General features: G+C 59.2%; 1 protein-coding gene across 4 annotated transcripts; it reads right to left on the reverse strand.

The window, feature by feature from the left end:
- Window positions 1–599: 599 nt before the first annotated feature.
- Window positions 600–26,337, reverse strand: HCK (HCK proto-oncogene, Src family tyrosine kinase). 4 transcript variants are annotated; one of them, XM_059713130.1, is made up of 13 exons: window positions 25,562–26,337; window positions 15,502–15,619; window positions 14,905–14,944; window positions 14,251–14,350; window positions 13,901–13,999; window positions 13,225–13,328; window positions 12,616–12,765; window positions 12,095–12,247; window positions 11,493–11,675; window positions 10,935–11,011; window positions 3,973–4,123; window positions 3,436–3,567; window positions 600–2,125 (listed from the first exon to the last, which is right to left on the reverse strand). In XM_059713130.1, the coding sequence occupies exons 1-13, from the start codon at window positions 25,603–25,605 to the stop codon at window positions 1,923–1,925; spliced, it is 1,554 nt and encodes a 517-aa protein (XP_059569113.1). In that variant the 5' UTR covers window positions 25,606–26,337; the 3' UTR covers window positions 600–1,922. The 4 variants fall into 4 exon arrangements, with proteins under 4 accessions (XP_059569113.1, XP_014452381.1, XP_059569114.1 ...); XM_014596895.3 differs by lacking the exon at window positions 25,562–26,337 and adding an exon at window positions 24,172–25,496; XM_059713131.1 differs by lacking the exon at window positions 25,562–26,337 and adding an exon at window positions 22,667–24,098.
- Window positions 26,338–27,341: the final 1,004 nt, after the last annotated feature.

The following is a 27,341-nucleotide window of genomic DNA, read 5'->3' on the forward strand; positions in this document are numbered from 1 at the left end:
GAATGGGTAGCGGCGCCATCTTAACAGAGGGCAGCAGGCTTCGCTCTGAGGGGCGCAGACATGTTTAGTGAGGGCAAGGCGGGGCGGACCGGAGCCCGTCCCCTGCCGCCATCTTAGCTGAGGGCATTGTGACGCCGGCTACGGCAAGGCACAAAGTCCATCCACTCCATCTTTCTTGAGGGCAGCCAGCGCCCTCGCCCGGCTCTGCCACTGCCACTCTCGCCTCGGGCACGTCCCTTAGCCCTGCTGCGTGCAGGCCAGGCTTGGTGCGGGCAGCACTCAAGTGGAGGTGGGAAGGAGAGGCAGCCCCCAGCCCTCCCCTGCACAGACACCAGCTTTCCTACCCCCGGGGGTAGTTAATTCGCTTGACAGCGGAGGAGTTCATTCACTTCCCCGCCGAAGACGCGTGCAGAGACCCGCTGACCCCCTTTCATCTCCGTTTCGGGGCCTCCTTGGCGGGGGCTGCCGTCAGGATGTCCAGGGCTGCCGGGTGGGAAGACGCCGCGAGGACCCGGCTCCGCCGGGCGAGGATTCGCCGCTCTCCGGCCCGACGAGAGAAAGCGTACGCGCCGTTAAGAGAAAAGCACGAGAGAGGCCAGACCTTTTCAATATTTATTGACTGAAAACCCAAGCTGGAACAGCGCACGTCATCGGCGACAGCTCTCTGGTAACGAAGTCGAGTACAACGAATTTCTGGGACAGTTCATTAGGAGCAAAAAAACCCCCAAAAAACCGGAATCACACACCTTCAAGGGCTTTAAAATCCTCGTCATCGCTTCGTCCCTCTCCGCCCCCGTCTCTTTAGAGACTTGGCGAAAGAAACGCCTGGTTTCTTGGTGTCGCGGCGAGCGATCGAGCTAGGCGAGGGATGCCCCGAAAATAAGGATAAAAGGAAATACCGAGGTCAACTGTGATGGAGACTATTTCATATCCCCTGTTCCTCGCTCCCGCTGCGAGCCTTTAGGAAACCGGCTCTCAGCCAGGCAGGCTTAATATCAGGCTGCCATTATAACGATCAATTAAAACAGCTCCAAAAAAGGAGTTGCAAAAACCAGTAGCAAAGTGTGCTGTCATTCCCCTGGGTAACCAAGAAAAGAAAAAAAGTCAAGCTGATTGCTTTTTAAACAAGAAAGTACCAAAAAATGTGCAAGGCATTGTGCATCTTTTCTAAAGAACATTTTTTTTCCTGCCCCCAGGAAGTCGATACGCAACTTGGTTAAATACAATTCAGACCATTTTACAGTGCAAGACACACCCTTTAACAAACCATTTTACAAGCTTCCCCCTCCTCATCGAACCCCAAAATGCAGCCACCTCGGCGAGGGGCAGAAATCCAGCAGCTGATTAAATAGCACACAGCTCCAGCACACAACAGTTCGAGATGGGGAGCAAAACTATACTAGTTTTAAACTATGTGAGGGGAGGAGGCTCGTTAGAGTGCCGTTGGCTCTGATGTCCTGTCTGTGTAAAGCAGCTGCCCTTGCACGAAAAGAAAAGCCCGGGTGGTTTTTAGAGGGTCCAAATCACACAACTTGGTAAGTCCTCAGAGAGAAAGCGGAGGCTCCCTACACCGCAGTGCCGACTCCCTCTCTGCAAGGGCATCGGTTCAATATGGAAGCGCAGGGAACGGCGCCGCCCGCGGAGACTTTCTGCTGCATCTGGGCTTTCCGAGCCAGTCTCCGGTCCAAGTCCCAGCGAGCTTATCCAAAAACCATGCAGCCCACACAAAGCCGCTGCATTCTTGCCTCCCAAGAAGTGCGTCAGGAAATCCTTGGTTGCTAAGAGCGGGCTGAGAGAGACAGGGTACGAGCAAAGACGATGAAGAGAGGGATGGAGCAGGGGAGGAAGAGACTGTTGTATGCTCCAGGTCATATGGTACGCATGGCAGATGGCTTTTCGTTGCCTGCCCTGGCTTTTTCACCTTAAGGCTGATGCTGGTACTGGCTCTCTGTTGCAGTAAAGAAATCCTCCAAGACACTCTGGATGTACTCAAAGGTGGGGCGATCCTCTGGTTTGTTCTTCCAGCATCTCATCATGATGTCGTACAGCTCTTCCGGGCAGTTATCCGTGCGCGGCATACGGTACCCACGCTCCAGTGCACGGATCACGTCTGGGTTGTACATCCCTGAAAAACAAGGGGTGGGAATAGGAGGAGATGGGGGCTTTCACTTCAACATTTACATGCTGCTGAAACAGGATTGCATGACGTCCTTAGGGGACATGATCCCCCCCAGTAAGTGGCGAGCACCTAGGCAAGGGTTGGAGTTCGAGACCCTAGGTAGACGCTAAGCCAGGTGGCAAGCAGTTTTGCTTTTCAGTGAACCAGACTTGAAGCCCAATACTTGTAACAAAGGCCTTAACTCTCCACTTGAGGAGCCTTTTATTAGGTCCTGAGTTCATTGACCTAATTGCATCTTCCAGGGCTATGAGTTGTAAGGGTCATTTTAGGAAGCAGAACTGGCCTTTCCCCAACCACTCTTAGGGCCTAATATCCTTCATGGACAGTTCACAGAGATAAGTTGCCCCTGTGGCTGTCAATCTTTTTAGACTCAAGATGCCCCTTATTAGACTTGAGGCCCCCTCAGAGAACGCGCTCTGTTCATTTTCACTCATTTTTTGACTAGAGAAAATGAAGAGAGCAATTCAGCTATCGCAAAGATCTCAGAATGACCACGACAGGTCAGAACGCATTTAACACCATCGATTCCTGCTTGAAATCATCTCTGGTTGCATGTCGTGAGACAGGGTGGCACACCACATGGTGCTAGCAGTGCATGGCACTCTGCTGCACCCTTGAAAGGGTCTCAAGGTACCCCAGTGTGCCACGGCAGCCTGGCTGAGGATCGGGGCAGAGTCATTTCATATGGATGGGAAGTGCCAGAGACAGCTTGGTCTAAGCAGAGAGTTCCTGATGAGGATGATGATTTGCAACCATTGCTATCCCTTCTAAACACCCAGTCCAGCCTTCTGGCGCCAAACCAATGCATCCGTTCGTACTATTTGTAATCTATATCAGGCAGAAGCACTACGAGTTAGGCCTGAATGCAGGGCCAGGTGCCAGCTCTGGTACTTCAATCCCAGTGCTTCCAACAATAGACAGAGCAGCCCTGGACAAGCCAATCGCAGGTAGCCCCTTAACCTCCACCAGGTGGGTTTGTATCCCCTCCAGGATGACATCTGGCAGATGCGTGTGCATGAATAATGCATGTTGGTTGGAGCCTAGACCATTTCAGACCCTGGGTGCTCTGCCTTTCACTGCTCAGTGCAACACTGTCACTTTGACCCCTGCATGAGCATGCCGTCTTTGAGAACTGCTCCCAGCTGGCAGTTCAAAGGTCTCTTTCCCTCTTTATCACCTCTTTCTAACACCACCCAGCAGCAGATCATACAGCCAAGCTAAAAATGGCCTCCCTGAGATAAGGCAGGACTTCTCACCTGGGTATGGGATGCGTCCGTAGGTGATTATCTCCATCAGGAGGATCCCAAAGGACCAGACGTCTGATTTTATCGTGAAAGACCCGTAGTTGATGGCTTCTGGCGCCGTCCATTTGATGGGAAACTTGGCACCTGGACACACAGAGCAAGTCAGAATCAATAGAGGGCATCTCAAACAGAGCCAGGGAGAATCAATTCCTCCCTGCCCCCACATCTGGCAGCTGATTTGGCCTGAACATGTGAGCTACGCCCATCGGCCACCCAGCTGAGGGGGTCTCGCTGCTTCTTAGGAGCCCCAGCGCAGCCAGCCAATGTCCAGTGCTTCAAAAGAAGCACAAAAAGCATGCAACCCCACAAAACAGAAGCCAACCGATGCATAGGATAGGGGGAGAGGGAGGAACCTCAGCTGCCATAGGTGACGCCAGGAGCCCCAAGCACGGGGTACCAGCCCCCTCCCTGGTACGGGCGTGACTGTCTGTGTGCATCTCGTTAGGCTCATCGTGCTCCGCAGGCTGCCTTTGCCCAGCGGCGCCCTACCTTCCCGCGCCAAGTACTCATCCTCGATGACTCTGGCCAGGCCGAAGTCTGCGATCTTGCACACCAGCGTTGCTGACACCAGGATATTGGCAGCCCTCAGGTCCCTGTGGATGTAGTTTCTCTTCTCGATGAAAGCCATTCCATCCGCGATCTGTGGGAAGGGGAGAGGGAGCACACGGAGTTTGAAACCTTCCCAAACTGTCAAAGCCAATGGCCCCAGAGGGCTGCGAGATCATGGACGGAGCAAGAGAGAGCACAGGGAAAGCACGGGCTGTGCCCTGCTTCCCAGGAGGTGCTAGGTAACGAGCAGGGAGAAGGTACCCAGCGACCTCCGGGGCAGGGGAAGAACCGACGGCAATGCCCGGGAGTCTGGGTGAAACCTGCACCTGCGCAAGCGCCTACGAACCACCCTGGCCTGTAGGCAACGGGCAGTTGGAGATGATGGCCAGTGAACTGCTGTAGTCTTGGCCAGGGCCACAAACCCGCATCTCACCTGTTCCCCAGCAGCCCCACACGTGGACCTGCAGACACATCCTGTGGACTCGTAGCCCCCAGATGTGAGCGGCGGTCCGCATGATCATGACCCATCCCTTCTGTGAGGGGCCTCACGTGACAGCACCACGCATTGCTAGCATTCAGCTTTAAGCAGCCGGACAAATGCAATCCCTATGGGGAATTTCTACCTCAAAGCAGGCAGCGTGCCGAGCTCCTCTGGAGATGGAGATGCAGCACCCAAATAGATGGCAGGCAGGGCTCCAGCCCTCGAGGAGCTAAGACCTGGCACCTGAGCTAGCTAAGGGGACAGCCAAGATGCTGCATTGGGACCGGCCCAGAGCAACGCAGAGCGCAGCATCTCGAACACGTGCCACTGCTAAGGGGCCACGACCGGACGGGAGAAGAACCAGCAGGTGGCGCTTGCCTGCTGCAAGGGGGGGCCAAGGCCCAGGCCCAGGCCAAGAGACTTCCGGGGACAGAAGTGCCGCCCCCGCAGAGGGGATGCTGCACGCCCAGGTACTCGCATGCATGCGGCCTCTGCTCCCCGTGCATGCCCAAGAGCTGCCGAAGAGCTGACACTTCTGTGCTCAGACTGAAGCAGCTCTTCACATCCTGCCAAGGCTCCTTGCAAAGACCCTGGGAGAGATGTGTGCGCGGCTGCCTCTCTACCCTGCACATCACAGCACAGCCCGGGGGGTTGAATGGTCCAGGCCTTAATAGGTGTATTTAAAGCATGCCATGGGTATAGGAGCCCTTAGTAGGGCTAACAGAAACCTGGTGGGATTCGTCCCATGACTGGGCAGTACATATTGAGGGGTATAGGCTGTACAGAAAGGACAGGGTGGGGTAGAAAGGGGGAGGGGTTGTGCTCTATGTCAATGAGCAATATACATCGACCCTCATCAAGATGGATTCGAAGGATGAGGAAGTAGAAGGATTGTGGGTTAGGCTACATGGGGGGCAAGGAGAAAGGGATTTGGTGGTAGGGGTCTGCTACAGACCCCCACACCAAGGGGAAGAACTAGATTCAGGGCTCCTGAGGCAGCTCTCAGAGACCATAAAAGCTAAGGAGGCGGTAGTCATGGGGGACCTAAACTACCCAGACATCTGCTGGGAGACGCAGACAGCAAGGTCCCATCGCTCACGCAGGTTTCTAACCTGTGTACAGGACCTCCACCTGACACAGGAGGTACACGGTCCCACTAGGGGGAATGCCATACTGGATCTGGTATTGGCAACGGGGGTGACATGGTAGGGGACCTCCAGATCAGCGGTCACCTGGGGGACAGTGATCACCTAATAATAGAATTCACCATAAGACGTCGAGTGGGTAAGGTAACTAGTAGGGTGAAAGTGCTGGACTTCAGGAAAGCTGATTTCAATGAACTCAGGCGATTAGTCAAGGACGCACTGCAGAGTAGGAGTTTGGAGAGATGGGAGCCCAGGAAGGGTGGCTGTGCCTTAAGGAAATGATCCTTCGGGCACAAAGCAAGATGATCCCGATGCGAGGAAAAAGAGGGAAAGGGGCCAGGAGGCTTCCTTGGCTGACCAGAGAAATCCAGGGCAGCCTGTGGACTAAAAGGGAAGCATATAAAGAGTGGGAACGGGGAGAGATTACCAAAGAGGAGTATACCTCCTCTGCTCGCGCGTGTAGAGAGGCAGTTAGATGGGCCAAAGCTACCATGGAGCTGAGGATGGCATCCCAAGTAAAGGACAACAAGAAATTGTTTTTTAGATCTATAGGGAGTAAAAGGAAGGCCCAGGGAGGAATAGGACCGCTGCTAAATGGGCAGAAGCAATTGGTGACAGATAGGGGGGACAAGGCTGAACTCCTCAACGAGTTCTTTGCCTCAGTGTTCCTAAGCGAGGGGCACGACAAGTCTCTCACTGGGGTTGTAGAGAGGCAGCAGCAAGGCGCCAGACTTCCATACGTAGATCCTGAGGTGGTGCAGAGGCACTTGGAGGAACTGGATGGGTTTAAGTCGGCAGGCCCGGATGGGCTCCATCCGAGGGTGCTGAAGGCACTGGCCGACATCATTGCAGAGCCACTGGCGGGAATATTTGAACGCTTGTGGTGCACGGGCCAAGTCCCGGAGGACTGGAAAAGGGCCAATGTGGTCCCCATTTTCAAGAAGGGGAGGAAGGAGGACCCGGGCAACTATAGGCCGGTCAGTCTCACCTCCATCCTTGGTAAAGTCTTTGAAAAAATTATCAAGGCTCACATTTGTGAGAACCCGGCAGGACAAGTTATGCTGAGGGGAAACCAGCACGGGTTCGTGGCAGGCAGATCGTGCCTGACCAATCTAGTCTCTTTCTATGACCAGGTTATGAAACGCCTGGACACAGGAGGAGGGGTGGATGTCGTATACTTAGACTTCAGGAAGGCCTTCGATACGGTATCCCACCCCATACTGGTGAACAAGTTAAGAGGCTGTGACGTGGATGACTGCACAGTCCGGTGGGTGGCGAATTGGCTGGAGGGTCGCACCCAAAGAGTCGTGGTGGGTGGGTCGGTCTCGACCTGGAAGGGTGTGGGCAGTGGGGTCCCGCAGGGCTCGGTCCTTGGACCGATACTCTTTAATGTCTTCATCAGCGACTTGGACGAGGGAATGAAGTGTATTCTGTCCAAGTTTGCAGATGACACAAAGCTATGGGGAGAAGTGGACACGCCGGAGGGCAGGGAACAGCTGCAGGCAGACCTGGACAGGTTGGACAAGTGGGCAGAAAACAACAGGATGCAGTTCAACAAGGAGAAATGCAAAGTGCTGCACCTAGGGAGGAAAAATGTCCAGCACACCTACAGCCTAGGGAATGACCTGCTGGGTGGCACGGAAGTGGAGAGGGATCTTGGAGTCCTAATGGACTCCAAGATGAACATGAGCCGGCAGTGTGACGAAGCCATCAGAAAAGCCAATGGCACTTTATCGTGCATCAGCAGATGCATGACGAATAGATCCAGGGAGGTGATACTTCCCCTCTATCGGGCGCTGGTCAGACCGCAGTTGGAGTACTGCGTGCAATTCTGGGTGCCGCAATTCAAGAAGGATGCGGATAACCTGGAGAGGGTCCAGAGGAGGGCCACTCGCATGGTCAAGGGCCTGCAGACCAAGCCCTACAAGGAGAGACTAGAGAAACTGGACCTTTTCAGCCTCCGCAAGAGAAGGTTGAGAGGCGACCTTGTGGCTGCCTATAAGTTCATCACGGGGGCACAGAAGGGTATTGGTGAGTATTTATTCACCAAGGCGCCCCCGGGGGTTACAAGAAACAATGGCCACAAGCTAGCAGAGAGCAGATTTAGACTGGACATTAGATTTCATAGATTTCATAGACATTAGGGCTGGAAGGGACCTCGGAAGATCATCGAGTCCAGCCCCCTGCCCAAAGGGCAGGACGTCAGCTGGGGTCATAGGATCCCAGCAAGATAAGCATCCAGTTTCGTCTTGAAGGTGTTCAATGAAGGCGCTTGAACAACCTCTGGCGGCAGGCTGTTCCAGACCTTGGAGGCTCGGACAGGAAAGAAATTCTTCCTTATGTCCAGCCTGAAACGATCTTGTAGTAGTTTGTGACCATTCGACCTCGTCATCCCTTGGGGCGCTCTGGTGAACAAACGTTCCCCCAGATCCTGGTGGTCACCCCTGATAAACTTGTAGGTGGCCATCAGATCACCCCTGAGCCTGCGCTTTTCCAGGCTGAAGAGCCCCAGGGCTCTCAGCCTGTCATCGTAGGGTCTGCTTCCCTGACCTCTGATCATGCGCATGGCTCTTCTCTGGACTCTCTCAAGCTTCTCCACATCCTTTTTGAATTGTGGAGCCCAAAACTGGACGCAGTACTCCAGCTGCGGCCTTACCAAGGCCGAGTACAGGGGGAGAATGACGTCCCGGGATTTGCTTGAGAAGCATCTCTGGATGCAAGCCAGCGTTTTGGTCGCTTTACTAGTCGCAGCATCGCACTGCAGGCTCATGTTCATCTTGTGGTCAATGATGACCCCCAAGTCTCTTTCTTCCTTAGGGCTAGCCAACATAGCACTGCCGAACCTAGGAAGAACTTCTTCACAGTTCGAGTGGCCAGGGTCTGGAACGGGCTCCCAAGGGAGGTGGTGCTCTCCCCTACCCTGGGTGTCTTCAAGAGGAGGTTAGATGATTATCTAGCTGGGGTCATCTAGACCCAGCACTCTTTCCTGCCTATGCAGGGGGTTGGACTCGATGATCTGTTGAGGTCCCTTCCGACCGGACCAACTATGAATCTATGAATCATGTGCATGCTACTACCGCTAATGAACAACTTGTTAGGAAGATCCTGCAAAGACCTAAATGCTGAATGCCTCTTTCTGACCGCCCCAACAGCATCACAACCCTGGATGTTGCCAAACTTAGTGCTATTTGCCCAGAAAAACAGAAGGTGTGAAAGCACTGCACCCTCCGAAGCCAGGCTGGGACAGCTCTCGGGGTGCCAGGGAACAAGCTAAGAAAAATGTTCCCAAAAAATACAATCCCTAGCAAATCTGGAGTCCCCTGGCCGGAGAGCCTGGCTGCCTGTACGGACAACTGTACTCAGAGCAGCTGACGGGCTTTGTCCCCATCGGACGTCTCAGCAGACTGCGCTGTAAAGTTGTGCAGGTGCCGAGAGCAGTGCACTGTAACCTAGCACTCGGCATCGCTGCTAGCGATGAGAGCAGTCGAGCATGCAGCGACAAGCAAGTAGGATAAGGTGCCACCTGTGAAAATCCAGAACCACTATATATAGCTACTGCATTGTGCCCTGTAGACTTCATTTACATGCGGCGATTGTGCCCAAAGTGTGAACGCTGGCTGGAGGGCCAGGGGCACTTGCGTGTGGTGTATCACAGGACACAAAGGCCGAGCCACGATAAACCAATGGGCAAAAGTGAATCTACACAACAAAATAGTCCATTATTTACTGTGGCCATAAAACCCTGCAGTAAATGATGCCTGGCTGCGTTCGTGGCTAAATGCAGTTCGTTTGACAGATGCACGGATAGAGCCAGTTTGAAGTGAAAAACCTTCATCCTAAAAACGGACTTTCTGCAACATACCCGTGTGCGGCATCATGAGAATGTAACCGTGGCATCACGTGAGCTGGCTGCAAAGTGGCTCCATCTCTCAAAGCCATCAAGGGGCTTGGGATGATCAGCACAAACCCAGTGCTGACATGTGTCAAGTCCCCTAAATGTCTAGCGCCGTTTCCTAACACGTGGGCAACAGCTGCAGATCGGGAGAGCTGGTGGATCTTAGACTCCGAACACCAGGCTGGAAAGCCCAGTGACCTGGAGGAGCCCTGGGGCAGGAACAACACTGGGTTCAGGACTGGTCACCAGGCTGTCAGCAGCCAGAGCTGGTCCCGCTCCATTGGAGCTACAGCTTGGCTGCCAGGTCACCTTAGCTGCCTCCCGGAGATGGGGTAGAGCAAAACAGGGAGGACAGAAGTGAATCTGGCTTTCCCCTCTCCTGCACCCACACGAAAGAGGGAAAAACCCACCGCAACACGTGCAGGGACGTCTCTTGCTGAAGAATGGGAGCAAAACAAGTCCCGGTGCACACGCTACAGTTAAGGGTTAACCATGAGTAAACAGCAACTTCCCTTTCTGCCAAGGCCGCCTGCCGCGCACCTGCTCCCGGGCTGCGCACAGCTGGCCGCGGGGCCGGGGGACAGTTGCGAACAAGAGGCCGGTTGTTTTGCAAGGCAGGGCAAGGACAGCAGCCCGGCGGAAGGGACGGGAGAAGGGAGGTGTGCTGGATTATCTCCAGGCAGTCTTTCTGCCGGCAGGGAGAGCGCCAACCCCTCCCCGAACACCCACATTTTCCTGGGGTGCTAGCGGGCCGGTTTGCATATTCAAATCCGGAGCACAACCCGGCATTGTTAGACCCTGAACAATCGGATCCTTCCTGGAGCCCGTCCCAGGCGCGACGGGCACGAAACGCACTCCCGCGCGCCTCTTTTCCACAAGCCGGTGACCGAGAGGCTGGACACTTCTGATCGCTGCAGCTCCTGGTGCCAACCCACTTCCTTCCCACAACCTAACGGAGCACTGTGCCCCCTGGGAGATGGGCAAGGATTGTTCTCAGCCTTTTGAAAGGCCGCGGAAGTGGGGTGCAGGCAGCTTGGCTCTCCTTGCCCACCCCCAGCATAAGTCAGATGGGAAGCAGGCCCAGGGGTGATGCCCGGCTCACGGTTGCACTGACTCCAGGGGCAGGAGGCATCAGGAGCCGCAGGCTGCCAGTCCTCCAGGCCCCACCGCCCTCAGGGACCAGCCCCAGGGCGACGGGTTAGCTTGCCTTCAGACCCCGCGCACACAGCAATAGGCCCAGCAGCATCCCACAGACCAGCTGTGCTCAAGCCCATCAGAGCCTCCTCAGCAGCTTCAGCCCCGAATTTGGAGCCAAAGCTTCCCCGCCCCCACGCAGGGCAGGAGCGGCGCCCCTCTCAGCCCCAGCAGGGTCCCTCCTTACCTGGGCGGAGAAGTCGATCAGCTTTGGGAGAGGCTGCTTGTTCCCTTCGTCGCTCTTCAGGAAGTCCAGCAAGCTGCCTGCGGAGGGGACAGGGGGGGCTCAGGACAGGGTCTCGCCGAGAGCCAGGGGGTCCCTGCCCATGGCCCTGGCTCCGAGCAGCCTGGATGCTCTTGCCACGCTCCCACGAGAGAGACCGCCGGGTTCCTCAGTCCCGCTCATCTCTGGAGCAAGGACTAGAGGGGCTCACGGCCCCTCAGTGTGGGGGTCACAGCACCCCTGCTATCTGCCCTGCTGGGGTGGGGGAGGGATTAGCCTCAGGGCAGCCCAGTGCCACGTGCCCCTTGCATGTGCTTGTCATCTTCCCTGGTTCCTGTTCCCTTTCCTCCCTCCGCTATCATGTCTTTCCAGCCGCATGGTGCATCCTGCTGCGCCGCATGGCCAGGCAATGTGCTCCGATAGCTCCCAAGAGGGGCAAAACAAACAGCCTCAGCCCTGGGGATGCCCAGGAGCACGGCGAGCTTGAACCCAGGGCACCAGATCCCCACCGCCAGGACGCACCTTTCTCCATGAACTCGGTGATGATATAGATGGGCTCCTCCTTGGTCACCACCGCATGCAGCTTCACCAGCTTGTCGTGCTGCAGCGACTTCATGAGGTTGGCCTCCGCCAGGAACGCTTCCACGGACATGCTGCCCGGCTTCATGGTCTTCACCGCCACCTTGGTGTGCTTGTTGTAGGTGGCTGGCAGGGACGGGGCGCTCGTCAAGGTCAGGCCCCGCGCCCCAAATGGGCCCCCGCCAGCCAGATAGAGCACGAGCCCAGTTGGGGAGAGCACCCCCCCTTCCCACAGCATCTTTTGTCCCCCCCTTTTGTCCACACCAGGACAGCGCAGGATGTCAAGGCCCCCACACCAATTTCTCTGGACCCAGCAGCTCTGGGAACGTCAGCAGCCAGACACACCGGCCTGCAGCCCCCAGCCCTACCCGCGAGGCAAAGCACAGCAAAGGGGAGTGCAGAATTTGGTTTCAGATCACATCTGGCGATTCACATCCTTCCCCCACCGCCGTCAGCCACAGAGACCTCATCTCCACTATGGCCCAGTCCCTCCCAGTGCCATCCTCGCCCGTCCCCATGACCCCTCCTGTCCGCCCAGCTCTCACCCATCCACACTTCTCCGAACTGCCCAGCTCCCAGCTTCTTCTCCAGCTTCAGGGACTCGCGGGGGATTTCCCAGGCGTCCTTCTCCCAAGGCTTCTGGGGCTTCGGCGCCGTGCAGGGGAACGTGAGTTTCTGGCACAGCCCATCGCTCTGGTCTGCAAAAGAGCAGCGAGCATTGCTGATCAGGCCTGGGTAGAGCAAACCCACACGCCAGCAGCTCGGGGCCAAGGACTCGTCCACCTGACAGACCAGAGCTGGATTCGACCCATTGACCACCTGTAACCCGCTCGCTGGAAGATGCCAAATGAGGGGAGCAGCACTTAACGAGTGGGATCAGGGGGCCTGGAGAAATCCCGCTCGGGGGGCCAGGCTGCGTGGGGAACTGCTGCTCTCCCCCATGCTGCCTCGCTGGAGGGAGCAGAGCCGCCCCGTGGCGATAGCAGCTGGCGGGCAGGGGCGAGCGTGGGGGCGATGCCCTCCCACCCACAGAGGCAGCTCGGGGATCGCGCGTGCAGGGCCTCACTCTTATAGTGGTCGACCAGCTCTATCAGCGTGGAGAAGCTGTTGCGCGGGGAGATGTAGAAGCCGCCGTTGTCCAGCGTCCGGATCTTGTAATGCTTCACCGTGTCCCCGTTCTGCGTGTCGAAGTCCCTCACAGACAGGGAGTAGCAGCCTGGGCCGAGATGGGGGATAAACCCCAGCTGAGGCCCTGGAGGGAGCGGGCAGCCACAGGTGCCCACTGTGCCCCCCAGCCCCGGTGCTGCCCAACCGAGGGCTCTGCTCACCCCTCCTCCCTGCCTCCCCTTGGCTCCCGTGGCCCCTCGTCGGCTGCAGTCGTGGCTCGAAGCTTGTCCCTAGGACGCTCCGCCTGCAGCCGGAGCAATTCCCTCGCGTGCAGGCACGAGGAAGTGGTGAGAGCAGGCAAGAACCAGATAAAGTCTGCCTCGGCCTCAGGTGGAGACATTTCCTGGAGGCCTCCCCACCCACTTTTGACTACGTGGGAGCCTGCGGCAGAGACTAGGATCTCAGCTGCAGCTCAGGGCATGAACTCGGACCCCGAGAGCGGGGCCAGCTCACAGCCAGTCCCTTCCCCATGTCCCAACCGCAGACTGGAGCCTGGGCCCTCTCTCACCTTTGGTGGTCTCGCTGTCCCGTATCATGAAGGAGCCGATCATGTTCCCAGGGGCCAGGAGCTGCCGCTCCGCGTCCTTCCGGCTGACGCCTTTGAAGAACCACCTGCAGGGCGAGACCGGAGACAGCCCGGCGGCCAGGGTGGCATGAGGCAGCCGGTCCCAGGCTTCCCACCCTCGGACATGCCCCAGGTGCCGCCAGGATGACGGCGAGCCCACCAGAGGAGGGCACCTGCCCAGGGAAGAGTCCTCCATCTAGCCCAGCTTCCCCAGGGCCGTTCCCTGCAGAAGCAACGCGCCTATCCCCGCTCCAGCCTGAGCCCTGGCCTGTGCCAGCCTCTGGCATCACACCTTCCCCAGGGAGGCTCCTAAAGCAAGGCATTTTCTTCTCTAGCTTCGCACCCCACCAGGTCAGGAGCACGAAGCGGAGGGGGACCAAAGCGCCCCGCACGGAGCCCGCTCGCGCTCCCTCAGGCTGCTCCCAGGCTCCCGAAGCAAGAAGTAGGGAGGTGCCAGGACAGCGAGAGAGCTCCCTCCCCGTCCTGCCGGGTCCGGAGGAGCAGCAAGCGGAGAAGAGCAGCAGAGCGAACCCGGAGAGGCAGAAAGCGGTGGCCGGAGCGGGCAGAGAAGAGGCGCGCGCGGCAGCATCCCGGCGCAGAGATCCTCCCCGGCACTCACGCCTCGGTCTCCAGGGAGTTCACCCGAGCCACGTAGTTACTAGGGATGTAGCCTTCGTGTCCCGTGGCGAGCGACTTGGCCTTCCACCACTCTCCTGCCCTGGGGAGAGAAGGGGCAGCCGTGAGCTCGCTCTCCCCGTGCTCGCACAGCCCAGGCGGCCTCTTGGCTTTGAGCCTGAGGCAGGGGTTTGAGGAGCCCGAGGGGTCTCGTGCATCTCCGGGGCACGTGGACCCAGGCTGGGGCTGCAATGCCACAGCACAGCCCTACCCCGACAAGTCAGGCCTGGAGGGACCCGCGGCCTTCACCGCCCCACAGAGCCCCAGGAGCCGGGGCAGGACGCGCGCACTTACTCCTCCAGGACCTTCATGCGCTCGCCCTTCTGGAAGCTCAGGTCCGCGTCGTGCGTCGCTTCATAGTCGTAGAGAGCCAGGACCGTGCAGTCGTCCGAGCCTGCCGGGCCAGACGGGCGCCGGTCAGGGGAGCCAGGAGACCCCCCGCCCTCCCGGGACCTTTCTCAGGGGGCTCTGCCTGCTGCTGCTGGATGGGACCCTCCGCTCAGCGCTGGTCTGCACCACCAACGTACGTACCCGCCAGCTGGGCGCACGCCAGCTCCCCACAGCGTGGCAAGCTTCATCCATCCACATCCTTTTATAATAGCCCAGGGCCCTCTGTTCCCAGTGAGGAGCACAAAACCAAGAGCAAACGCTCCCCTCCCAGGCATGCGCAGGGAGGAGCAGGCCCTGATGCTCAGCAGTTTCAGGGTTTTTGCAGAACCGGTCCCTTAGGGCTGGCCGGGCCCAGGGATGCACCTGCGCTCCACCGGACCGACGGCATCCCCTGCGCTCGGGACTGAGGGGGAGCACAAGCCTCATCGCAGTCCCCAGCTACCTGCCAACGCTTGGCCCTCCTGCACTAGACAAGGGCCCAGATCCAACTCTGCTCTGGGACCTGAAGCCTGCAGCGAGCGTGCAGCCCACCCGGCTGCGGGGCTCGTCCGTACGTACCCTCGGCCGGCTGGGGTGGAGCCACGCTGGAAACATTGCTCTGGAAGACAAGACGAGGGACATGGAGCATGTTGTCACCCGACCGGGCACCATCCGATCACGCTCGCCCGTCTCCGTGCTGCTGCAATGCCGGCAGGAGGGGGATGAGCAGCGAAGGGTGCGGGGCCCCGTGGAGGAGGGAGACGGGGCCCAGCAGATGGGACCCGCCGCACCGCTGACGTCTGTGCACAGCGCGCGGCACCTGCAACCTGGATTTCCTCTTTAGCCCCCTGGTTGGTGGCGTCCAGCAGGACCCTGCCCCCAAACTGCCTTCCTCCAACCCCTTCTTGGTTGCTTCCCTTCCCCGTCGCCTCCTGCTCGTTCTCCCGACTTTCCCCAGGAAGGATCAGGATCTCCCAACCCTGCGCTAAACCACCACAGCGCTCATGCAGCAATGCCTCTTTCTGATGCGCTGTGCCCAGAAACCCAACCCCTCCACCCAGGGGCTGCCTGGCCCCCGCCTGCCCCCACAGCATCCCCAACCCCTCTGTGGCTGCCACTTGCACTGGGCATCTCCCTGCCCCGACCCGTGACTGTGAGCTGCCCCGCCGCCCTTACCCTCTTGTTGGGGGACGTGGGGTCCTTCACGTAATGGGGCTGCTGGAGGCTGGGGCCCGAGTCGCCTTTCAGGATCTTCATCGGCGTGCCCACTTCCTTGGACTGGACGCAGCCCATCCTGCGGCAGAGAGGAAGAAGCTGAGATGGTCCCCGTGGCCGGGCTCCCCGCAGCTCAGGAAGGAAGTGTGGACACCCGCCGCGACCTGCGCTAGCTGCCGCCCAACCCTCCCCACGCCTGCTCCGACACGGCCTCCCACTGCTCCTGCTGCCACACGTCTTCGGGGCCCTGGTTTAGTGCCCCCAACCCTAGCACATGGCTTCACAAGCAAGTTCTCCTGCAAGAAGTGAGTTGCCCCGTGCCAGCTTCTCCGTGGGAAGCACCATGTGCATCTCTTCCCTCGTGGTACAGGGGTGCCTCTTGGCGAAAGCAGGGAGACCTAGATCACGCTCACTGTAGGGCGAGAGCGTACGGACGGGCAACTGAGCTCAGCCCTTGCTAACCTCATGGTATTGGAGGTCCAACGGCACGGCAGCCGCAACCCCAACCAAGCAGCAGCTCGTTTTTAGGAGAAGCATCTTGCCCTCGCAGCAGAGAGGAGGGCGGAGGAAGAAAAAAGGAGAAGGATCCCAGCCTGCTCTGCTCTGTGGAAAGACTTGCAATTTCTGCAGCCGGGTCCGTGGCTCAAGGATGGGACTTTTAAGTCAACTCAAGACCCATCGATGAGCTGTGGCAGAGACCACCCTCGAATCAAGGGAGTGCCGATGACAAGGCCACTTGCTTGCATATAGGCTCACACAAATTTTCAGGCCCAGGGCGAGGTGCTGACTGGGTCTCTGCTCCCTAGACACCCGCATACCCACGGCCACGAGTCCCATTGCACCCCTTAACGCTCTGGCTTCAAGATAAGCTCGTTTCACAGCAAAGCCCAGTCGGCTCATGCCACAAGCAGGACGGCGATCTCTGGCGGGGCCCAAAGGCAGGGCAGGAACTTCCCAGGAGAGGAGGGACAGCCGATCCCAGCCCCAAGGAGCTTACACGCAGGGGCAGGAGAGGGAGGGGAGGGGAGGGGAGGGACCGCCAGGCCACTTCCCTACAGGCACATGGTTGCGCGGCAGGGCTTGAAGCGGCATGATGAAACCCAGGGGTTTTCAGATTTGGGAAAGAGAGAAGTGGCGGCTAAAGACTTTCCTGGGGGGTTTGCAGCACAGAGAGGGGCATTACCCAGGGACGGGAGCCACAGGAGAGGGAGGTCTGGTTGACGCACCCAGGAAGGGCAGTCTCCGGGCAGGGGAAGCAGCCTGGCTCCGGTCCCAGGCGAGGCGTGGATGGGGTTTTGGAGGCTGGCGTCACTAAGAGGTGGCTGCAATGGGCGATGCCCCGGTGCCACGGCGCTGGCTGGCCATGCAGAGCGGATGTTCCCCACACCCTCCCCAGCCACGAGCCCACCTCGCTGGGACTCCCAGCACCGCGTGCCAGGAGAAGCCCAGTGGAGGGAGAGGCAATCGGCCTGTGCTCGGCTGAAACACCCAGTGGGCCAAATCCCAAAAGGTGCCAGGCACCTGCAGCTCCTGTCCAATTCACCAGGGAAAGGCGGTCGTAGGCACCTGGCACCTCTCAGGACGTGGCCCGCGGAGAGCCTGAACCCGCCACAGCTGCCGGACAGACTCGATAACAGGTGATAATTCCTGTCCTATTAAAAAGTCCTTAGTGCCGGCAGCACTTGGGCCCTGCCAACGCAGGGACGTGCAGGCAGATCCACTGGAGGTGCCGTGTCCACGCACACGTTAAAAGGGGAGGAAAGGGGGGCATAATCAGATGGGCAGAGGTCATCATTTATTAAAGCCACCCCAGCGATACCTGGGCACCCCCCACTCTCTTTTTTGCTAGTCTCCCTGCTAGGAATGTGTGTAACGAGCCCCGTGCCCACCTCCAGACGCCTCTGGTCCATCCACAGCCACAGAAATGCAGTCAGGAGCTGGTTCCCCTTAGACACGCTATAGCACACTGCAGGGCCTGGCTCCCCACGAGCCTGGCCGTTAAGAGGAAAGGGGGCCACGCTGTTAGGAAGGGGCAGAGACAACTGAAAGGGGAGGCAAGGAAAGGGAGAAGGACGCGGGTTCCTGCGGCTTTGGCCTAGAGAAGGTCTCATACGTGACGGCCGGCGTGCCCACAGCCCGGGCACTGCCAGAGCTGCACAAAGGAGTAGCAACCAATGGGTGAACCAGGCCCTGAGCATCCCCTCGTCCAGTACTCCCATTTAATAGCCCTACCAGGGCAGAGCAAAAGGGGAAATGCTGGTGCAGACACTGAACCCCCTTCTCCTGGCACAGGCCACGGCTGCCTGGAAGGGCAGAGCCAACCACTATACAAAGCAGAGCACCACTTGACAAAGAGAGGGGAGCACAAGGTCTCGGGGGCTCTCTGCAGGCTCAGTGCGAGCTGGCGTTGTGTCCCAGCTCCAGCCCCCCACCCTGGCCTGCAGTCCCCCCACACCATCCCAGCCGCTCTCCATCTCGCTGCCCAGGGGCATGCTGGCTCTTTCCCCCAGCTCCCCAGGGCTCTTTCAGGCATCAGCAATAAATGTGCTGTAAGCAGTGGAAAAAAGCAGCTTCCTTTTGTCCTAGAGAGACCTTGCTCAGTGCACGAGAAGGAGAAGGAGCCTGGTGCTGCAGGAGGAAGCACACGAGGACCACAGCCCACGCCGGAGCCCCGGCAGCTGCTGTGCTGCATGCCCAGAGCCCCGCTGGGGAGCCAGGACAGGCCACGCAGCAGCCCTGGGGTTCCCGCATGCCCACGGCCCTCCAGCAGCAACAGCCAGCGGTGCTCAGCATTGCCAGGGTGGGCCCTCGGAGGCAGACGGCAGGGAAAGGAAACTGAGGCACACCTGAAGCCTGTTTCCAAAGGGGCGCTGCAGCCTCTCGGAGTTGCAACCGCCTCCCTCCAATTATCAGAGAGAAAACACCCTTTCCCTCCCTGGCAGGGTCCAGGATAACATCCCCCCACAGCACCCCATCCTTGCTGGGTCCTTCCAGGACCGCCCTTCCCCAAAAGAGCTCCAAGCACTGCAGTGATTTGTGGAGCCCCCTGCCCTCCCCGGACTCTGGGTGCGGCCCCATGAGCCACCAGGCAGCCATAGCCTCAGAGGGGGACAAGGCAGGGGACAGCAAGGCGGGGTCTGGGCTGGAGGAGAGGGTCCGGCTCACCTGGCCGGGGGTGGGGACTGGCCCTGCATGCTTTGCGCAGCCAGAAAGACCCAGCAAAGGAGTTGGAGCTGTGCAACGCGCTCCAGAGCGATTCACCATCCAGTCCTTTCCCCCTGCCCCATGGCTTGCATTGGTGCATTTGGCATCTGGAGAGGGTCCAGATGAGCAGGCCAAAAGACATCGCCTACCCGCAGGATGCAAAACACCAGCTTGCCCCACACGCTGATCTGTAAACCCCTCTGATCTGGGTCTCTTCCAGCCCCAGCAGAGATGAGGGATGTGACGTGCCTGCTACGGGCTCGACCAAGATGTGCCAAGCCTCCGCTTTTCCACTGTTCCCCTCTTCCTGAGCGTCTCTTTGCACAAGAGCGGGCTGGCTATTTAGGACTGTCCCCCTGGGCAGTACTTAGCTGCACGCTCTCCAGGTTGCAGCTGCGAGGCAGAGGCGCTACGGGCATCGTCCTGACTTTCCACAAGCCCACGCACCTTCTGCAGGCTCAGGTCACGATGCCAGCACCAGGTGACAGGCCGGCGCGCCAGTCCTGTCATTAGCCACCCAGCTGCTAGTATCTGGGCTTGATGTACACCCCCTGGGGCAAGCACTGGGGAAATTTTACTCGCATAGCAACTCACGTCCCAATTTGGACCTTGGGATTTTCCAGCCTTTTGATTACTGGTATCTGCCAGCCCTGGCTGATGCACTCGGTCCTCCGTCCTCCGCTGTGCTTGCCCCCTCGTTCCACACCCACAGGCTGAGCTCAGCCCCAGACCCAGGCAGGGAGGGAAGGGACCGAGCCCATGCTACTCCTTGCACTTCCACAAATGACAGAAAGAGAAAGATTTTTTTTCCCCTCCTCCAAGTCGTTGCATGCGGGAAACCCCCGGGGGGGCCAAATTTATTGCTGAGGTCAGGCGCTAAGGGGCTGAAACAGCAGTTACACCAGCCGTACTGCAACCGTCTCCAGGTCTTTAGCAATAGCAAAACCCCCACAGCAATGAAGCAACAAATGTCTTCCTCAGACCGTGGGAGCTCAGGCCCGGGTTCGGCCTTCGGGGCGCTCGTCGTGGTTGCAACCGCCAGTGGCACGCGGGCGCAGGCAGGTTGAGTTGACCCCGAGACCGGGGAGTGGCTCTGGGGGCCTTACGGGCTGGGGATGCTGGGGGGAACCAAACCCTTGCAGGCCAGCTTCCAGCTGGCTCAGAGAGGGTGGAAAAGAAGACACGTGCGTGCCGGGATCTAGCGGCCCTTCCTCTGCGCCGCCCGGGGCTGGGGGCACGGGAGACGCATCCCGAGACGCTTCGCTTAGGCTCAGGGGTGCGAGGGGGGGCGGGCAGGGACGCAGTCCCCACCGCTCTGAGGAAGTCAACTGACCTCATGGCTCATTACAATCTACCCCATTCCTGCTAATCTCCCTGCTTTTAAAGGACCCTCTCTCCTTTTTCACGGACTTGATGTCCCACTACTCAAATGACCTGTCCTCCTTCAAAGTTGCTGCCTCTTGCCCCTTCCTTGCTTTTCTGTCTCACAGCCTTGCAGACTGTTTTCAGGGCTCAAACCCTTAACTCAGGTGTGGTCGTATGAACTCGGGTGTAGACACGACCGACACCGAAGTACTGCAGGCCCGAGCAAGACACTCAAGAAGCCTAGATTTTGTTTGATGGCTCTGAATAAGAGAGGTGCATTTAACCAGGATGACTGCAGGACTGATGAAACTGGATTATTGATTTTTGTCTGGTTTGTGTTTTTCTTTTAAATTTGCTCTATATCCTAAGAAAAGAGTGCACCTCCCAAAAAAGTTGCCTTGCTTTTTGCTTTGCTCTTCAATGGACCAGCGCGGCACAAGCAGGTCAGCCAAGCTTCCAGTGTCTCTGCGACTGGAGGCAGACGAGTTCCTTGGGTAAACGCGATAGCTTTTATTAGACCAGCTAAATAGCTGGAAAAATTGTTCTTTGCAAGCTTTCAGGTGTTTGTACCCAAAAGCTTGCAAACAACAAATTGTTCCAACTAAATAGCTGGTCTAATAAAAGGTGTCACTTTTACCCAAGGAACTTGCCTGCCTATGCCCGTAAACCAACCCGGCTACAACCAACACCCCCGACACTGTAAACGGAGAAAACCTGCACCCACGGACGCAGCCCTACGATCGTAGAGCCATGGGGCTGGAAGGGACCTCCAGAGGTCTAGTCTAGTCCGACCCCTGTCCGAGGCAGGGCGATCCTTATCCAAACCAAAATGCCTTGTGTCCACCTGGCTGGGCTAACGAGAGCTCCACAAAAGCCTTTCAAAGGTTGCCTCACCAGCTCAGCTAAAGCAAACCAGTCACTCACCACGCGTGCAAATGTGTTGCCCCAAGAAGAGCCGCCTGTCCCCACACAAACAGCACCCCGGAGAGGACGGGACTTGGGTGCAGGAGCCGGAGCCAAGCCCTGTGGGGTGGAAGTGGGCTCCCGAAAGCAGCTGCGTCAGGAATGGGCTCCTTTGTTACTGGATTTCCCTATTTGCATGGCGGGGCCGGGGACTCCTCAGGTCACGCAGAAGCAAACATGGCCCAGGGCAACCAAACGAGCACGTCCTCACCCTGGCAAGCCTCACAAAGCAGGCTGGCTCCTTCGTGCTGGGATCGGACTCAGCGAAGCACCGGGCAACGTGCTTGTTTTGGGAGGTCCAGCACCCTGGGCTTGGCCCTCCTTCCCCCCTCCCTGGCATTGCCACTGACACCAAGGAAAAGCGGGGGTAGACCATTGCCCTGATCTGCATGAACTATTTGCATGGAGAGAGAACCGTGCTTCCAGGAAGCAGAAGGCAGCAGCTTTCATCAGGAATGCTTCGAACAAACCCAGCCTTGTGGCCATTTGCAAAGGCCAGCTCCCCCATGCTAAAATTAAGGAACTATTTTACAATGACCACAAGTTCCTTCCAAGTTATGGGAACTGGCTCTGGCTGCAGCCAGGCCCCAGCACACGTTACGTGCAGCCGGCTCCGCGGGCTGAGAGCCCCAGCTCCCAGCCCAGGCGTCTCTCTCTCCCCCGTGAGCCTGCCTTGCTCTCTGTCTCACTCCGGAGAGGTAGCGCCACCTCTTTCCATCCTTCTCTTTTCATCTCTGGATGCTGTGACAGGCATTTGCAGTTTGCCAGAGGTCTGCCCCATCTGGCTTTGCTTAATTTCAGCCCAAATGGCTCAAGAACGAGGCTAGAGAACAAAACCATATCGTTCACCCAAATTCAAAGCAGGTCCAGCTACCTTTCCGCTCACCGGCTCCAGAACTGTCCTGCGTCGAGGCGGGCAGGAGGCAGCCGTGCGACGCACGCATCTCACCTCCGTGGTGAAAACCCACCCGAACGTGGCCAACCTGGACAAATCTCAGTGCCCAAATACTCCGGGGAAGCTGCTTTCTCCTCTGGGGCACAGGCAAGACGGAGCTGGGGCTGGATCAATGCCCAGATGTGCAGGAGGCTGTTGTTTGTAGGCACCCACTTCTCTGTGGGGGAGCAGGGAGGTGGAGGGTGACCGAGGCAGGGCCTTGCAGGACGGTCTCGTGTTTAAGGCACCGGGGGACAAACTGGGCAGGAGGATCAGAGGGGCAACATTTCCACACCTGAGCAGCAGCTTAAGTGAGCAGGGCAGTTAGCCAAGGGGCAGGAGAGCCAGGTGGGGGTGACAGGCTGGAGAACTAGGCTTGCCTGTCTGGCTGAGCAAGTCACTTAGGCCTGGATTTTTAAAGGGATTTAGACACCCAACTCCCACTGGAGGGTAAAAATTTGCCCCTTAGGTTACACTCCTCGAGGGGCATCACCAGTGCTGTGGCCTGCGGTCCCCAGAGGCCTGGAGTCGGGCTGGGAGAAATGCTGGGGGTCTCAGCTGCAGCCGATGCCAACAGAAAAGGGGTATGCCAAGCACTGGAGCATGCCAGGGCTCTGAGCGATCCCAAACCGGGCACCAAAAGCAGCACAAATGTTTTACCTTTGTTTTCATGCCTCAGTTCCTCACGTGTGAAATGGGGAGAATCCCCTCCGGTGCCCTCCTGCCAGTCACTACCGCCTGCTTGTGAAGGTCTCGGCTGCTATAGCAATTAGCACCACAGGAAAGCCAACAAGGAAACGAGTCTAAACCACAGGTTGAACAGCGAAGGCCAAGCAAATGTGGGACAGCTTCACACGGAGCAGGCGCAGGGCATTCTGGGCAGGGGCTGCAAGGCAGTAGCATGTAACTAAAGCTGTATCATCACGCGTGTGCAAGAGGGGCACAAGCAAGGTCCTGAGGTCCAGCATTTCCTGACATTGGACTGCGTGACTTGGCAGCCTAAATGGAGGGGGTTTAACATGTGCACGTGTGTGTTTGCATGTGGGTGTGTGCACGTGTCATCCAACACAGACACCAGAGCTGCTGAACCCCAGGATCCTGCCTGCCAGCACGTTACCCACCCTCCTGGTTGTGGGCCACGCACACACAATGCGGGTGTCCCTGCTACGAGTGCGTGTAACAAGCCCCATGACCACCCACCTCCAGACTCCTCTTGTCCATCTGCAGCCAAGCGTGGGCTGTGGTCAGGCACTGGTTCCCCTTAGACAAGGCTGCAGGGCCTGGCACCCCACCCCACCCACCTCCCTGCGAGCCTGGCCCTTAACAGGAAGGGGGACCGCGCTGTTAGGAAGGGGCAGAGACAACCAAAAGGGGAGGCAAGTGGGGAGCTCCCTAAAGAGAGAAAGACACAGATTCCTGTCTCTCCAGGATGCTGGAGCCGCTGCAACCTCCATCGCTACCTTTACTGCACCCCGCATCTCACTGCAACCGGCTAGTCTGCAGTGCTCATGGCCAGGAGGGCTGCACTGCCCTGGGGGAGGACGGGGACACCACTCAGCCGCTCCAACAGTCACAAAGCCCTTCTCCTTCAGCCTCAGAGGAGCCACCACATGCAGCTATATGACCCGCAGACAAGCCATTGCAATTCTCTCCAGAAGACACGTCATGCATAAATGCATGCATGTACACACGCGTATATACACGTGTGCAGACTGCAACAGGAGGGCAAGGGCTGCCCGTTGACCTGTTAAACCACCATCAAAATCCTGATGTCTTAAAAAGGGCTTCAAATCAGCTGAGAGTGCAACAAGCCAGCCTGGCTCATCCTAACGCCATCGGTGGAATAGCCAGAGCTGGGAACCCTGCACCTGAAGGTAGATGCACACACACACACACACACACACGTGTGTGACCCTGGCCCTTGGCCCCTCAATGCATGCACACATACACACACGTGACCCTGGCCCTTGGCCCCCAATGCATGAATGCACACACATGTGTGACCCTGGCCCTTGCATGCCCAAGGCACATGTGCACACACACACACACACACACACACACACACACACACACACACTATGGGCTCCAGTTCCTAAGCCCCTCCATGACCTCCGATCCAATGCCCTCTTGCTCTGTGGCCCCGAGGTGATCACGGCATCGCTCACCTTGGGACGCTGCAGCCGGCTCCTCCTCCGACGAGCGCTCGGCGAGTGTGTGGGCCCGGGGCTGTGGGTCAGCTCCTTCTCCTCTGGGGCAACGAGGCAGCTAGGCCATGGCCTGGGTCTTAGCTCCCCCCAGGAAAGCTGGCAGGGCTCCTGCCCGACTTGGAGCCCAGAGCACCGCGGTTTAACATGAGACTGAAAAATCCTCCTTTCCTCTTTCCAGCGCTGGTCTCCACTTTCCCACGGCTCTTCCCCTCCCTGGGCCCGGGCGAGCCGGAGGCACACACTCCGAGACAGACCCGCTGCGACAAACTGCCCCGAGACCGCGCTCTCGCCCAGCTGTGCCGAATGCCCAGCTGGCAGCCTTCCCGGCACTGGGGCGGCACAGGTAGGCGGAGAGGGAGGCCACCCTCAGCAGCGTCAGCCAGCGCGCTGCCCCTGGGGAGGAGAAAAGAGGAAATGCCCCAGCAGTTCCCCCTGCTGATCAGCTAGGCACGACTGCACGGTCCAGCTGGCACCCGGGGGCAGGGTGGGGAGCAGTCCTGGAGGCTTTTCCGATCTCTCGGGCCAGGCCTGGCATGCCCGTCTCCTGCAGACGCAGGGACCAGCTCTGCAGGGATGCTGCCCAGAGGCGGTGGGCGATAGGCAGGAGCGGGGGAGAGGTGAAGTGCCCGGGGTCGTGAGCAGACCAGGCACCGGGCGGGGTGAGGAGAGGAGTCACCCCAGCCAGAAGCTGCTGATGGGGCGGGCGAGGCAGGGATGCCCGGAGACACGAAGGGAAGGGGAAAGCAGAGAGGCGTTGCCCCTGCGTGGTCTCTCCGCTGGGGTCTGCAGGAGTTTTGCAGAGGCCAGATGCTGCAGAAGCGGCAGGAAGGGCGGTGAAGACGCGGGGGTGTTTCTGAGGAAGTGAGCTGGGGGCATAGGCAGCGCGGCGGGGAGTGCAGAGCTGAGGCTTCAGCAGCGCCTGGGAGGCCTAGCGAGGACCCCCCTGCGGGGAGCCCGGGCTGAGCCCCGTCGCAGAGCTGGGGGAAGAGAGGGGCCTGCATAAAAACCCTGGATCCCTGCAAGCCTGCGCAACAGGTGGAGCAGGCCGTGGCAGGGGAGAGCGGGGGCACCTTCACACTCCCCGGCTGGGACCGGGGTCCGGCGTCTTGCCCTGCGCAGCTGTGGGAATCCAGCTTCAGACCAGGTCCCCCGGGCACTTGTCAAGCCTCGCATTTAGCAAGCCCCGGGCTGAGCCAGCTCCCCAGAGGCAGCAGTTGCCCTGGAGCGAGCGCGACGTCGGGGCAGCTCCCCTGCGGCCGCGCCGGCTGGAGCACCGCACAGGCGGCTCCGACCGCGACCAGGCGCCGCGCCGTGCAGGGACAGGACTGATGGCTGCAAGGGGACTCACCAGGCCCAGCCTTGGCCCTTGCAGCGCTCCCAGCAAAGCAGCATCGCTATGTCCCCTCAGGTGTGGGCTATTTAGCACAGGGTGGGTTAATTAGGCCTGCTAAGCAGCCTGCCCACAGGTGCTTCTGGGTTAGGATGCAGACTGCCCGGATGAGCACGATGTGCTTGAGGGCCTGAGACTGGATCCCACTGCCTGACTTCCCTACTGTGCCATGGTACCTATAAGGAGTCTCTGCCTGGCACCGGGGGAGTGTGGGGAGAGTTAGACAAGCTGCTGGCCTCGCACTGGTGGGCTGTGCTTGTTCCCAGCCTCTCCCAGTGGGAATCAACTCCTGTCGGTGGGGAGGGGGGCACAGAGACCCCTTCACCTCCACTCCCTCTCCGCTGTGCTGGGTCTCCAGCGGGGCTGCTCAATGCACAGGGCCCCTCTCCCAAACCTCACCTGGGGCCCCTGCCAAGAGAAATGCTCACGATTCCCTTCCCTGAGCAAGCCCCGAATGGCTGGAAGCAGGCACCGCTCTGCAAGCCCGGCTGCAGCCGCAGCCCTCGCGTGACAGACAGCGCCGGGCAGAGCAGGGACCGGCCAGGAAGGCGTGAGCCCGGGCCTGCCCCGGCAATGCTGTCTTGGTTGCATGCTCAGCTGCATTTGCATATCACAAGCTTGGAGAAATAATTGGGTGTCAGCACCTGCCCGCGCCCCCGGCCCTCTGCCCGGCCCGGCTGGGAGGGCCCAGCAGGACCCCGCCAGCTGCAGGATGGCAGCCAGGACTGGGGGGAGGGGGAGGCCCCGTGGCCAGGGGGTGCTTACCAGGGTTGCATGCTGAGCTGGGGCCCAGGGGCCACAACACCCTGGACCCAGGGCTTGTATTTCCAGTCTGGGCCCTGTGCAGGGAACAGGTGCGGGGCAGCTTCAGGGGGTCCAGCACCTTGGAGAGGCTCTTTGCCACCCTGTCCAGCAATTCAACCCACCTCTCTCCCACGCTGGGGCCCAGCAGTAGGGCCCCCAAACCCTTCCCCATGGCACAAATGAGAAGCGGGGGGCAGGGGGCTTTGGTGCGGAGTCAGGGAAGGGGCCAAGCCAATGCCAGGAGCTTCCCCTCGGGCGGTGCCAGATGCTGCGGCTGGTCCGGAGCTGCTCGCAGCGCTCTCCAGTCCTGCTCACGCCCATGCGATGTCAGTGCACCAAGACAGAAACTTCCCCTTTGTTTCCGCGGCCCTTCAGGGTGTGGAGGGAGGTTTCCTCCTCCGCAGAAAAGCCGGGGGCTGTGGGTCGGGCCAAGGCTGCGAGACCGTTGCCTTCCCACCCCTGGCAGGGCAGGCCCTGGCTTGGGAGCACTAATGCAGGTGTTGCCTCCCCCAGAGCCAGGCCGGGCTTGGGGGCTGGCAGTGGCTGCCCATCAGTGCCACTGGGAGTGGGAGCCGATGCCAAGGTGGGAAGCATGGCTGGGGGCTCCCAGAGCCCCGCATCCCAGCTCTACCCGCTGCACCACACTGCCTCGCTGCCCAGGAGCGGGGTCTCCCTGATGAGAGCCCTGGCGCTGCAGTGTCTCGCACAGCCACAGCCCAGGGGCAGCCCGGCCCCCCTCGCCGGGCATGAGCTTCCTCTTGGGCAATGCAAATAGCACCGCTGTTTGCGGCCCTGAACCCATCACCGCGTGGGCAGAAGGCCTGAGCCGGCTCTTGCTGGATACGTCAGGTGGGGAGGGTCCCCCCAGAGCCTCTTCCAACTCAGGGCCCCAAAGCCCCAGAAACATGCCCCTGCCCAGCCCCGGGAGGGGACG

This window comes from Alligator mississippiensis, chromosome 9 (genome assembly GCF_030867095.1).
Source record: "Alligator mississippiensis isolate rAllMis1 chromosome 9, rAllMis1, whole genome shotgun sequence".
NCBI classification, from domain to species: Eukaryota; Metazoa; Chordata; order Crocodylia; family Alligatoridae; genus Alligator; species Alligator mississippiensis.